Source organism: Sander lucioperca, chromosome 12 (assembly GCF_008315115.2).
Source record: "Sander lucioperca isolate FBNREF2018 chromosome 12, SLUC_FBN_1.2, whole genome shotgun sequence".
NCBI lineage: Eukaryota > Metazoa > Chordata > Actinopteri > Perciformes > Percidae > Sander > Sander lucioperca.
Window position 1 is genome coordinate 16,058,404 of NC_050184.1, and position 14,758 is coordinate 16,073,161.

Below are 14,758 nucleotides of genomic sequence, written 5' to 3' on the forward strand. Positions count from 1 at the left end.
TGGAACCTTAAATGTCTTTACATGAAAATGACTTGAACGATTACCAAAATAGTTGCCAATTAATTTTAACTAATGGATTAATCAACTTATCATATCAGCTGCACTTGTACATACTGTTGGGTAGTTTAATGTATAGCAAAACATCATTTTTCATGAGCTCTTTGTATGTTTTGAATGAAAAAAATCGTAATTTGTAAAGTAACTGGTAACTAAAGTCAAATAATTGTAGTGAAGTAAAAAAAAAAAAAATACAATATTTCCCTTTGTAAATGTATAGGAGCAGAAGTAGAAAGTGGCATGAAAAGAAAAGACCCAAGTAAAGTACCTTACATTTGCATTTAAGTACAGCACTAGGGTAAATTTACTTAATTACATTCTACCACTGGTGCACCATTCAAACAGACATAGAGGTAGATAATGAGGGTGTGGGGGGGCTGATAGTCTTGGCTCACCGAGTCAATAAGAATGAAAGCAGTGAGATGTCTGTGTGTGACCCCGTGGCGCTGGAACCTGATTGAAACCACGTAACGATTACTGGGCTCGAAACAGAATGGCCTGGGCATCTGGATGTATCTGGAAAAACATAACATACAAAAACACTTAAATACATAAGTCAAAGACGAAGATTTTCATGGAGCTTATAAAGTGACAAGCACTAGATCTTGTGCACTTGTATGGGGCCGGGACGTGGTGGCAGCTGGTTAAGCAAGGTAGTCCACATATCCCTCCCCAAGATCCTCAATGTTGGGCATTTAAAAAAATCCAGCCTTAAGGAAAATATGTTTTTCTTTGTTATGCCACAAGTTAGATGGACAAAGATTGTGTTTGTTGATTTCTATAAAGGTTTCACAAACAAGGTATGGAAAAAAGTTCCACAAACACAAGAACTGGACTGATGCCAAGCCTTCTAGCATTTTTGCCAAGAACTTATGACTGTACTTATGACTATAATATTGTAAACTAAACAACACAATACAAAAGACAATTCTTTTTTAAATTTTTTTTTATATATTTCAGTTAAAGGTCCAATGTGTAGGAATTTCTCCTATCTAGCGCTGAGAACATATATCGCAATCAATTCTCTCGCACCACGCAGTTCAAAGTGCGTATTACAGATACGGTAGCCTTCACGCTTCAAAAAGCCGGTCTCTTGCTCTTTTCAATATCCTTTTTCTTTTCCTGGCGCGAAGAAGACTCCTGTTCCTGAAATTTGGATTTTGTATACATGTGGTCCTCCATGTTTCCTTCTTCAAACTTGCCGGGGCCGGGAAGTGACGATTAGGGATGTCCAGATCCGATCACGTGATCGGAAATCGGGCCCGATCACGTGGTTTCAGACTCGATCGGAATCGGACATACCTCCCGATCAGGACTCGGATACATTTCAACTCGGTATTTGTTGACTATGATGTTTTGGTGGTAGGTTATTTCCTACTTCCATATCTGATTTGTTTGTCTATTTCTAAAGGAACCACTGTTCACCAGAGGCAACTAGATCAACCCTCTACCTGCGTGGGGCTTCCACCCCTGTGTCTGTGTTTTGGGCTCATTTTGCTAATTGGTTTTGGCTGATGGACCAACCACAGAAGAGAACGGAAGGCAAGCTATGGTCTGCTGAGAGAGCCAGATCCGGGCAGGGCCTGACCTCTTAGTTCCAGATGAGTTCAGACTCTGAAAGGCTTTTCAGCAGATTGGAACTTAACAGTCTTACAGTTAGGCGCTCCCTGTTTGTGATGCTTTATCCTACTTTTTGCTTCCTTAATTTCAATAATATCAAGAATATTTAACACTTAATCCAGTCTGATCTGCAGTAATCTGTCTGATGTGCTGACTTTGCAACAGTGCAATACGCTTTTCATATCAGAAGATCAAAAAAAAAAAAAAAAACCCTGTAATGATTTCATGATTTAAGGATCGTCCTGTTCAAGAAGATATTTTAGTCTATTCACAAGCCTTTGAAAAACGGAGCGTGAGAACAGGGAAAAGTCATTTTGACTCAGATTCAAAATGACCACCGTTTGTCAATGTGTTCAGAAAAGCGGATGAAAAAAGCTTTGCTTTGAAATCTCTCATTCATATTAATGGCACACTATTATCTTAATTATCTTTGATCCTTTATAAATAGGGGGTAAAATAAAGTGATAACAGATTCAATGAACCTGCACCAGATGTATGAGGTTGGATATACAACCTTTGTGCCAGACTGTACCGTTCTGCTGCCCGTCTTCACCAGTTTTTTTCCCACTCTAAACTTCAGTAAACAAAGCTGCTGCCTTCCTTTCATATCACTGTAGGGGATTCTTACACAGGCTTTATAGCATGTTTGCCTTCCTATCAGTAAATCAATATTAAAAACCACCGCAGGGTACGGTGAAATAAGAATACAAATACAGGCTTGACTTATACAGAGCATACTGTACAAGCCAGGGCAGGTTTAAATGACAACAATGTAATGATGCAATTCTTCCTGAGCAATAAAACAATACAAACCCTATCAACACCTGGGATACGTTAACAAAGCCTTTAGTGACTTGAACAAACATGCTGGCAACAATGGCCCTCTCCCTCTCACACACACTTAAATGTATACAAGTTTTCGTACCTGTTGCGGTGCGGCAGAGTCACTGTATAGAGCTGTTCAGTTGGTAGGAGGTTTCCACACCGGAGACTGGACGGCAGCACTACAGATGTTATACTAACTATAGCCTCCCAGTCCTCTGTGGACTACACACACACACACACACACACACACACACACACACACACACACACACACACACACACACACACACACACACACACACACACACACACACACACACACAGGCTTAGTTCAAAAGAGCTTCAATAAGAGTTTTACATCAATCTGGTAGGTCACGGTCCACACGCATACCTCAGGTTCGTAGCGGATCATGATGTCGTACTCCATGGCGTAGGGGATGTTGTCGATAGTGAACACCAGGCCGGCACCATCTTTGACACGGGCAAAACCAGGTCCTGTCCACGTCACCATGTGGCTGGGAGTGTGCTCTCTATGAACGGGCCTCACATCCGGCTGAGAGAGAGAAAGACAGATTACCAAAGAATAATTTTCTTACTCAACTACACCTCTCCTTTATACAGTATTTTATACAGTATATTATACTTTATGTTTCCCCTCACTGACCAGACGTTCTACTTTCTTCAGAATGACAGGTGTGTGCTCTGTATTATAGGTTTGTGAAAGGGAGAGTCTAATAGGGATGTGCAAAAAATGATTCACATTTGAATCGCGATTCAAGCTCTACCGATTCAAAATCGATTCATATTTAGAAAAAAATGTTTTTTAATTAATTTATTTATTTTTTTAAGTTGTATGTTTACTGCAATCACATGGGAAAAGTAACTACATTTACATACCGTGAATCGTTTTTTTAATCAAGAATCGTTTTTGAATCGAAAATCGATTTTGAATCGAATATTGAGCCTAAAAATCAATATTGAATCGAATCGTGACAGTTTCTGAATCTTGCACACCTGGAGTCTAATAAAGCAGTTTTTGGTTCTTAATCTTTACTTGGTCTCATTTTCGGTAGTCTTGATTACAACACTGGATTCGAAATATCCCAAAACTCCTACTGTACATACTCACCTCTCTTTCTTAGCTTGAGTAGTTTGAAATGATTTCATTCACTTGACAGCCAAGCATTTACAGCAATTAGGCAAAGTACCCTAAAATTGCCAAGTGGTGCATACAGCACCTGAGCACACAAACCTTTAAAAATATAAGCTTCAGAAATTCTATACCGTAGATGTGAATACATAAGCTATTCATTTATTAATTGCTAAAACACTAAACCCCATTCTCTGAACCAAATGCTCACTGGCCTAAACCCACTTGTCGAATCAATCACTGTTGTTGCAAAACTCTAAACACATTCTCACTTGCGAAATGATTAAGACAGGCAGCAAAACTTAAACATAACTACAGTTGTCATTGTTTACACACGACTCAAAATTGTACACACGTTTCTAATGAGGTGATCAAACCAACTGTAGAGAATATAAGCCAGTTCAGAGATGTGTTGCTGAGGCAGAATAAATCTTTCATTGACTTTGATTTTGCGGTATAACAATATTTTTCAGTGTACTGTCATGTGCTTTTTTATTGCGTTTTCTTTGTTCTTTGGCCTTTTGCAGCTGGACTACTGTATTGTTCTACAAGTGCCTAATTTACAGACATTCAATACTGTATTACTTGCACTACTTGCAGTGTCCAAGATATTCACTGTACAAGTTGTGATATACTTTTTGTTTTCATTGCAAAATGTGTATCTATATAAGGGCTGCACGATATTGACAAAATGTGATATTGCGATATCGATTATGAATATTGCGATATCAATATTAATTTCGATATTTTTAAACATATGTAAAATTACAAAAGTTACGGGAAAACGCATCAAAATAGATTCATAACAAATACAACACAAGGTTTATTTCAACTGACTGTCATATTGGACTGGTCCAACATGAATAAATAAATAAGGACCATGTCTACGGAACAGGACATGTTTTACTGGTGGTACAGTATAAAATATATAAAGAAAGAGAACAGGACATGTTTTACTGGTTGGACAGTATAAAATATATAAAGAGAACAGGACACAACTTTTCTTTCTCTTCTCTGATTTGTTCCGTTTTGTTGTCTCTATCTATTTCTTCACTTACACTGTCACTCTGTTGAAACATGCACACACGTCACGTGGTACGCTCCATAGGGTTTGTCACGTAGTGGCCCCGTGCGCTGACGTGTACCAACATGTGCAAGTGTCACAGTAACTGGCCAATGAAATGATGATCATTATAGCGTTTCAAGCGAGCTCTAAATCAAACACAACTAAGCCACACAGCCAACGGACGGGACGCAGCGCTCCACAAAATAAACAAAATATTGCATACTTATTGCGACACTTTCGATATATTGCGATAATGATATTGAGTCGATATATCTTGCACCCCTAATCTATATGAAATAAACTTTGTTTTTCTATAACTACATGCCCTGGACACTGTGTTCTCGAATTTTTGAGGTGATGTCTAATGAATGCTCTGTAGTGTTTAGTTATTGACTGGCTGTGTGTATGACCTGAAAGCATTGTTTGATATTGCCAGCAGAGTCAGGTGTTTTGTTAATATAGTTTGAGAATTTGGTTTTGTGTTTACAGTTGTGAGAAAATGGGTGAGGGTTTTAAGAAATGTGTCTTAGCAATCGAGAAAAACTATATTACAGTAACATCATGCTAATAACCCTTCAATTGTTCTGTATTTTGTCAAACCATAAATGAAACTAGTGAGTCAATCAAAGCAAGTATCCTACTGTTTGTTGAAGCTGGCGGATACGTCTCAGCGCTGCCCGATGTTGCTGCGAGTTGGTGATGCGACGGTGACGCCGATGCCTCCTCAGCTGGTTGCTGAGGTGCTGAACACAGTCGGTCTCTGCCTGAGGACGAACTTTGCCCTGAGAGGAGACAGAAGGCAGGAGGCAAGAGACAGGACAGGACAGGAGGAGAGGAGAAAGAGAGGAGAGGAGAGGAGAGGAGAGGAGAGGAGAGGAGAGGAGAGGAGAGGAGAGGAAGGGAGGGGGAGGGAGAGGAGAGGAGAGGAGAGGAGAGGAGAGGAGAGGAGAGGAGAGGAGAGGAGAGGAGAGGAAGGGAGGGGGAGGGAGAGGAGAGGAGAGGAGAGGAAGGGAGGGGGAGGGAGAGGAGAGGAGAGGAGAGTTCATGAGGGTTTGTGTCGATCATACATAATGTAGAACATTTTACAGCAGCACTTCTTGCAACATCCAGGGGCTCATCCTGCCAAACTTTCTCGTTCCAAAAGTGAAAATGACAAGACAGAGCCCAAAGAGCCATGCTGTGCTGAAATTGCCGGAGCGTGACAGAGAGAAACAAAGAATGTGAGGCAGTGTGTTCTTCCGTGCAAGTGTGTGTGTGTGTGTGTGTGTGTGTGTGTGTGTGTGTGTGTGTGTGTGTGTGTGTGTGTGTGTGTGTGTGTGTGTGCGTGTGCGTGTTGTACGTGTTAGTAAGTGTGTGTGCCGCGCGGCAATAATGAGTTGTGACAGGTTGGTATCTGCCACTGTCGGGTGTTTTTATGGGTCACTTCAGTTGCGGAGTTTGAATTCATTACAGAAATGCAGGACTTTGACTGTATCCTGCATTGCCTGTACCTCTTTTTTGACCTTTAGCATGTACCATGTACACTCAATTTCCATCCAGCGTCAGTTAAACAAGCAACACTTCCCCTAAAGACAGCAGCCTCATATGTCAAATATGACACTTCTCCTCTTGCTCAGTTTCTTGCACCTTTTCTCAACAACAATTTTTTTTTTACACATTCCTGTTGTTGTGATGTTGTAAGTGTGGACTGCCTGAGCTTGCCCGAAGGGCTGAATGGGGAAGTGAAGGGGGCAGACGATGAAAGAGACAGACAGAGACAGTGAAGAATGTGAGAAAGCAGGTAGAGATGGTAGAGGATAGCGACAGTGATGCAGACTGATGAGATGAGTGTGTGACAGCAGGAACAGGCCTGTCTCTTTGCTGTTACAGGTTGGATGAGGGGAGCTTAAAGAGAATATTATTAGATATCAGTGTTGTGTTTTGAATAAATATCAGTTTACTGGTTAAACAGGAGAAACCATTAAGGACTTTGCACTAGCTGACTATGCAAACTGTTACAATAAAATGTTGTACAATATAATTTAAAATAAACAAAGGTTAATATTGCAAACTATGGAGGAGGACATATTATCTCTAAAGGACATATTATCTCTAAAGGCCTTAACACATCAGCGGCGTTTTTTTTGTGCTATTAATTTGCGCGTCAATATGTTTTTTTGCGAACAGTTGTTTTTGTCACCTACTTTCACACGGGCCATGAACAGCACGCGGCAATAATGGAACGTAATCCTTTTTCAACAACAACACTGAGGCACTTAGTCCAAACCCAGAGCCGAACAAGATGACAAACTTTACTCCTTTCAACCTTGACAAAGGCAGCACATACCAGAGCCACTCTTTTGTTCTTACCTTTCATAATAATAAAAGTACTAGACTGCCCATTTGTTTACCTGCTGGTATGAATATTCCCAGTTGAGCATTATGCCTTTTCTTGTCATTCATTCGTAACGCTCCCAGAGTGATATGTCTCCTCTAGTAAAAAGCTAAATTTAGTAGCTGCATATATTATATTGTGTTGGATACATATTTAATCAACATTAAGGTAAGTACTGTATTAGACTGGACTCCAATGTTAAAGGTACAGTAAGTGATTCTGCACAAGACTGTTGATATTGTAACTCATGCTACGTTTACACGTGGCCGGCTATTTTCATAAATGGACATTTCAACCTCTCCGTTTTTAAAAATAACATTGTGCGCAGCTGTCAGTTTTCAGAAACGTGTTCGTTTACACGTACCCGTGTATATATGCCGTCAATGCCGTCAAGAGCACGCCAAACCTGTAGGTGGCAGTGTAACGAGAAGCTCAAGCCCACGTTAGCCAATCAGAATCCCGAAAATAGCAACAACAGCAACAAATCACTTCCTCTCTCTTCTCTTCCTCACTTCCTCGGCTGCCTAAACCTCTGTTTGTCTCAGTTTACATGCAAACATGCGAATTCTCCGTTTGCGTGTAAATGAAGGGCACAAACGAAGGGAAATGTTTCTGTTTTTCAAAATAATCATGTACGTGTAAACGGGGTATCAACTACCAAACAAATACATCACCGCCTTCAGAAGAGCCGCCCCCCAGAATCACAGACAGATAACTACTGGCCGGCACATTCAAATGCTGTCTCCCCTCCTCCCGCCTACCATCAACTGTTGATGTTGCCGATTAGCTGGAATAGTGTTCTGTGTCTCGTGCACTGCTTTCTGTTTGTTTTCCATTTACACAGCCAGAGCTGTGTATTAACACTGGATTTTTTTTTTGACCGTGAGGAGATATTCACTGAATTTGACAAAAAGTGTATTGGATTAACATCACTCACTATACCTTTAAAGGACTTGGATCAGGTCAGACATGAGAGTAGAACAACTTTTCCTGTAAAGTGGTGTATATTTTTGTGATGTCTTTGTGTCTGATTCTAATAAGCCTTCAAACTGATCTTGCCAGTTTATATCTCTCTTACATATATTACTATTAAGAGTCTGAATCATGGGCACCCAGATAGCTCAGTTGGTGGAGCGGGCGCCCATGTGTAGAGGTTTGCTCCTCGACGCAGCGGGCCCGGGTTCGACTCCGACCTGCGGCCCTTTGCTGCAGGTCATTCCCCCCCTCTCTCTCTCTCTCCCCCCTTTCATGTCTTCAGCTGTCCTATCAAAATAAAGGCCGAAAAATGCACCCCCCAAAAAAAAGTTTCAGAGTCTGAATCATAGGGACATGAACTGTGAATTGGCGAGCTACAGTGAATCACAGTAGTGTGCTCACCGGCAGTGCAGAGTCACCGGGGGAGTGTCCAGTGGCGTCTTCTGCCTCATATTTGTAGTAGTCCAGCGGCGCACAGAAATACCCAGGCTGAACCTCTGAACACTGTCGACCAATCAGATGCCTCCTGCAGTCACACTGGCCGCTCTCCATCATGCACCTTAAGTAACAGACAGAGGCCCATTTAAATTTAAAAAAGACCTGCAAAGTACAACAAATCTCTTTCTCAAAAACATTTTGAAAATCTATACCTGTTGTTGAAGGCTCCACCGAAGTCACAGTCACATGGTCTACAGCCGGCCAAGTCGTTACTGAGCCCCCAGTATTCAGGCTACAGGGATGGAAAAGAAATCTCAAAACCAGGATGTACGGTGACAAGTCGAGTGTGTAGGTTTTACACTTGGCACTGTGTCTAGGCTCTGTTGTCCTTGTACAGCTTACTCAGTTGTTACTATGTAATATACTCTTTTTAGTCTGGCTATCACCAGACCAAGCTCAATCTTTTAAGATTGAACATTAGTCTGGGGAGTCTGCTCCGTATTTTCTACTGCACAAGAAGCGTGATCAATGGGCATAGTTCAAATGACTCTGTACGCAATTGGATAGTCCTTCAACCAATCAGACCAACGATCCGGGTGACGTACTTTGCGACAGCGGCATCAACGGGTTGCTGCGCTTCGGTTGCCACCATGTTGAATGTAAACAATAAGCTGCTGGCCGTCGCTTCTCTATCGTCATCGTGTTAAACCCGCCAATAACGCGCCAGGTGGATAAGCCAGTTCGTGATTGGTCCCCGCAGATTCGTAACGGAAGCAGGATAGAAAAATGTACAGGAAAACCTCCACTTCTGAGTCGTCACTTTGACAGTGTGACAAGGTAAACAGTTCAGGTCAACTGTCTGGTGACACTATTGCTTTCAGTTGTGCAAGACGTTAGAAAATGTTAAAACATTACATTTTGCTCTAAGTGCAACTGCTCTGTGGGGGAAATGTTGAGTCTCTGTAAATTATAGAGTGTGGTGTAGACTGACTCTATCTGTAAAGTGTCCTGAGATAACTTCAGTCATGATTTCACACTATAAATAAAATTGAATTGAATTGTAAAAAATACACACCTGGCAGTGCACCAGCCAAACAGCCTAACTCTCTTTTCTCAGTTTTCTTTCTTCTTTAAATATGCTTCAACAAGGACAATTATGAATGCTAATTAACAGCCATGAGTATGATCTTTTGATCTAAAAACCCAAAATTAGCAACAGATTTTATGCGAAGAACAGTTGTTACTAACCAGACACTGGTTGCAGTAGCGACCGGTGACATGTCTTTTGCAGGAGCAGTCCCCACTGATCTGGTCGCAAGGAGCTCCCATCATGATGATGCCACGAGGGTCACAGTTGCAAGCTGACGGAGACACACACACAAACACAAACACAAACACAAACACACAAACACAAACACAAACACACACACACACACAAAGAATAAGATTGTGGCTGATGTGCTATTTACAGATCTTAAATGCAGATTATGTGGTTTTGTATTCAAAAACACCATGAATCCATTTTCATCCCTGTTCAAACACAAAGTGTTTTCAGTGGCAGACAAACACACACGCATACGTACGCTGACAGCCCAGCGGGTCGTTCTGGCTGAGTCCGTAATAACTTTCCTTGCAGTCGTCGCAGCGCGTGCCTTTGACGTTGGCTTTGCAGCGACACTGTCCCGAGATCATGCCCATGTCCAAGTCGGTGTGACTGTCACACACTCCTCCCTCCATTGATCCGACTGGGTCACAGTCACAGGCTGGAGATGGGGGGATGAGAGGCAAAAACAAAATGGCATAAATGGGAAACTTGAACAGACAGAGAAGAGAGCAATGAGGACATTATTTTAAGAAGCTTTTAGGTTCATGATGCACATAAGATCTGCAAACTGACCCTTGACATACATAATGTTAATTATTGTCACAACACAGTGTGTATGTGCATGTAACTATTTGTAATACTTTGATTGAAATGCAGTCTCAAGGATTTCAGGCATTCCGGCTGATCATCAATAGGCTAAAGGACACAAAATAAGAACATCCTCGAGTAGAGGTGAGACGAGATCTCGTCCCACGCGAGATTAAAACGTGACGAGATTTTTCAAGGTAAAAAATGTCTCGAGATATCACTACACAAGTGCAGAGGAGCAGCCAGCATGAGGGATGAGTCTGACTTGAACCTCGAAATTTGCATATAAAACTCAGCATTAGAACGTTAGAGAGTACCCTCTCTCTCTCTCTCTTAGGACTTAAGGACTTATTTTATTTCTTTGTTCCAACTTCCAAGTGGCCTATAGCCTACGTTAGTCATGAATAAATGCTGTTAAAAAAATTATAAATGACTCATTCTTGACATAAGGCAAAAGAGCTGTGAGTGCGCATATTTGAATAATGTCGGGCTGTAAACGGGTTCAGGCTTTTAAAAAGCTGTCAATCAAAATGTACTGCTCGGGCCGAATTCTGTCGGGCTCAGGCATTGTCGGGCCTAACTTTTAAGGCCCAATTACAGCTCTATAAAGGACAATTTTTCAGTCTTATTTCTTCATTAAAGTCTTTTTTTAAATAATGTTAAAATCTTGTCTCGTCTCGTGAACCCAATCTCGTGTCTCGTCTCGTGAGCTGGGTGTCTCGTCCCACCCCTATCATTGAGGCAAGTACAGGAAACAAATGAAATTGTTACAACCCACTGGCTGGAAGATTTCTTTCCAAATGTTTCAGTGAAAATAAGATTTTTTTTACTCAATACTGAATCTACAGTGAATATCCACATAATGGCTGGAAACAATTTGTTCAAAAGAATAAGTGACTCACCAACGCAGGCTTGTGGGTCCCTGATATCCTTAATAGGGTCTTGGTAGTAGAAAGGTTTGCACATCTCACAGTTGCGTCCCATGGTGTTGTGCAGACAGTCGTCACACACTCCTCCGCTGATGTTGCCCGTGGCCAAATACACCGCCATGTCGAAGTGACAATGGCTTGAGTGGCCGTTACAGTTGCACTCTGGAGACACAAGCAAGAAATTAAACAAATAAAGACTAATTAGACGCACACGAACATTACCTAAATAGACTATAAGAGGTAATCACAAAGTCCCCAGTAGCAGTTACAAAGTTACCGATCACATCAGCTCCTGTCATCCTACTTAACACTTTAAACGTAGGAGACAGTTTAATGAACCAAGGAGAGACTGCAGGATGGCTTTCCTGAAGGAAATATTTACAGTAGGGCTGCAACTAACGATTATTTTCATTGCTAATGTGTTGATTTTTTTCTCGATTATTCGATTAGTTGTTTGGTCTATAAAATGTCGGAAAATGGTGAAAAATTTCATTTCCGAGACCAAAATGACGTCCTCAAATGTCTTGTTTTCTTCACAACTCAAAGATATTCAGTTTACTGTCACAGAGGAGTCAAGAAACTAGAAATATTCACATTTAAGAAGCTGAAATCAAAGATCTCTGAAACTTTTTTTCATAAGAACATTCTCTCAAACCAATTAATTGATGATCACAATAGCTGGCGATTACAGTAATTTAACAGCTGACAACTAATGATTTAATTGAACCTTTGCAGCTGTAATTTACGGTAGCCCTTAGATTACATGAGCAGTATATCGATATCTGGAAGATTACTATACTGAACTTCAAATCCTTAATATTTATTATATTTATTTATGGCATCTTAAATATACTTTCAAGATAAAGGAAAGATTGAAGCTCCTTTCAATGTGTTTATGATGAGCACAGAGGTATTTTAGAAAAAAATAAACTGTGTGTGTGTGTGTGTGTGTGTGTGTGTGTGTGTGTGTGTGTGTGTGTGTGTGTGTGTCTTCCCACCTCTGCAGGTATGTGGGTTCTCTGCCTCCGCTGGTCTCCATGGCAGGTCATTGTGGAAATGTCGGCAGCGCTCGCAGTTCAGGCCCTCTGTATTATGTTTGCATACACAGCGACCGTGGATCTGACCAATCACAATACAGCAAAAATGTTAATGTAGGCATTGTCAATAATAATGGCATGATACCGTGTCCTGAACAAATGAGGCAAGCCGACGTTTCTATTAGTTTCGAACAGATTCTGCTCTTTTTGTCAACATATTTCTGTTTGGTCCCAGGGCCTTAAAAGTTAGGCCCGACAAGGCCCGAGCCAGAGAGAATTTGGCCCGAGCTCGACAAGTACATTTTGACTGAACGTTTACAGCCCGACATTATTCAAATGTGCGCACGCACACAGCTCTTTTGCCTTTTGTCAAAAATGAGTCATTTATACATTTTTTAACATTATTTATTCTTGACTAACGTAGGCTATAGGCCACTTGGAAGTTGGAACAAAGAAATAAAATAAGTCCTCCAGAGGCTAGCCTCCGTTTCACCTCCTCAAGATCCATTTTCGTGCTAATTGAAATGCTTTACCGGACCGCTCATTTACCGCGCAACCCGATGGGCAAGCCCGAGCCTGGCCCGAGCCCGTGTACAATGATAGAAATTAAGACCGAACCTGACCGAACCTGACCGAACCCGACCGAACTAAGGTAAGGAACTAAGGGTTCGGTCGGGTTCGGGGGTAGATCTTCAGCTCTACCCAGGGCACATAGTCCACTCGCTCACCATGCCGTTCTCCCGGGCGTCCACCCCTGGCACTGGGGCACACTCTGAGGCGTGTCCGTAACAGAAGCAGCTCCCTCTGACCACCAGCTCATAGAGGGCGTAGTAATATTTCTGCAGGACATCGAAGCGTCGGTCCAGCAGGTCGTCTCCCAGAGTGTTCAGCTTGGTGAAGTTGATACGCAGGTTGGTAATACGCAGAAGTTCTGTAAAGGAGAAAAACTGATAGATTAGGTGTGATTTGCGAAATTATCCATTTCATGACAAAACTGAAATTTCCTTAGTATGCAAACATTTTTTGAAGTGACTGACGTTAAAGCGAATATAATGTCATAACTCAAAAAAGTAATATAGCCTATTTTCTTTAAAAGCAATATCCAACATTTTTTTATCATAAAAAACACTATGCTGTGCTGCTAAAAACAGTGTCAGTGATAGATATTCAGAGATAAAAGTCTCCACTGACCTTGAATGTCCAAGCTGTATGGGTCTTTCACATGAATGGCGGGATCCAAAACCTTATAAATGACCTGGATACAGAACAAAATTTTTCAGCTCAAGAAAGAAAGAAATCCCATTAGATTCTGGGATTGAAGACGATCATAGCCAGCTAAAACAACAGATGGTAGCCAAAAGCAGACACACTGTGTGAAATAAACACATTTGCAAAGATCTGAGCTGCAAAGAAATAAGTTATTTAAGCTTCAGTTAATAAATAATGTGTGCAAGTCAGAGTCACGTTCCCAGAGTTAAATGGCACCTCTCTTTTATGAAAATCTGTTATTTTAGATACTAAACAAGATACATATTTATTACACTTCTGTTTGCTTTGTGGTGAATTCACCTATTGTGTGTACTGGCTTAAGGAATGTGACAAGGAACCAATGGGCTTGGTGCCACAGACAGGGTCAGGAAGCCAGAAAGTATCAGAGATGGACTAATGCATTGTTGGCTCTGGGCTTTTTATGGGTTTTGTTTTTTTAACAACAACAAACATTTTGAATATGACCAGCCTTATGTTTTGATTCTGAACTAGACACTATCTCCTCCCTGTCTAACATGTCTGTACCAGCACCTCCTCTACTTCTTACCTCTCCATTAGTGGAGGGTTCGATGTCGGAGTAGCGCTCCTCGCAGATGATGTCGTTGATGTGGTGCAGGCCGTTGGCGGGGATGCCAGGAAAGGTCTTGGTACAGTTTGAGGCAAAGTAGCGGTAGGGGCGCCAAGTGCGGCCGAAATCAGCCGAACGCTCGATGAACATGGCTGCAGGTCGGAAAGTCTAAGGGGCAAAAGAGAGAAATGTATTTTGGTATTATGTGGTGATTTTTCTTTATGAAACAGCACAAGCACAATTGAAGTGGGGCTCGTATCTGTGTAAATTTGTGATCAGATGACATTGTCAGACAGATTTGTCTGGAACCTTTTGTTTCATGTTTGCTTTACTAACAGTAAGATGATAGATTCAAGCCTGATGGAATGCAGCCATCCATTTTATGTATGGAGTGTACACAACAAACACACCTAGTCCAGTACGCACGCTGACAGGCTTAAGCACATACAGTACAGTCACCTTTTCAAACAGAGGTCCACACGCACGCACACACACACACACACACACACACACACATACAGGAACCAACATAGATGCA

General features: G+C 41.5%; 1 protein-coding gene across 5 annotated transcripts in view; it reads right to left on the minus strand.

The window, feature by feature from the left end:
- The window catches only part of lamb2l (laminin, beta 2-like), a 59,492-nt gene that overhangs the window by 13,553 nt on the left and 31,181 nt on the right, over nucleotides 1–14,758 (minus strand). For all 5 annotated transcript variants that reach the window (XM_031286589.2, XM_031286587.2, XM_036008196.1 and 2 more), the window contains 13 exons: nucleotides 14,200–14,388; nucleotides 13,575–13,638; nucleotides 13,112–13,314; nucleotides 12,345–12,465; nucleotides 11,320–11,508; nucleotides 10,089–10,268; nucleotides 9,754–9,866; nucleotides 8,718–8,797; nucleotides 8,470–8,626; nucleotides 5,360–5,500; nucleotides 2,894–3,055; nucleotides 2,603–2,724; nucleotides 453–573 (listed from right to left, as the gene is read on the minus strand). In XM_031286589.2, coding sequence (XP_031142449.2) covers nucleotides 453–573; nucleotides 2,603–2,724; nucleotides 2,894–3,055; nucleotides 5,360–5,500; nucleotides 8,470–8,626; nucleotides 8,718–8,797; nucleotides 9,754–9,866; nucleotides 10,089–10,268; nucleotides 11,320–11,508; nucleotides 12,345–12,465; nucleotides 13,112–13,314; nucleotides 13,575–13,638; nucleotides 14,200–14,388 — 1,842 coding nt within the window. The remainder of the gene's footprint in view (nucleotides 1–452; nucleotides 574–2,602; nucleotides 2,725–2,893; nucleotides 3,056–5,359; nucleotides 5,501–8,469; nucleotides 8,627–8,717; nucleotides 8,798–9,753; nucleotides 9,867–10,088; nucleotides 10,269–11,319; nucleotides 11,509–12,344; nucleotides 12,466–13,111; nucleotides 13,315–13,574; nucleotides 13,639–14,199; nucleotides 14,389–14,758) is intronic.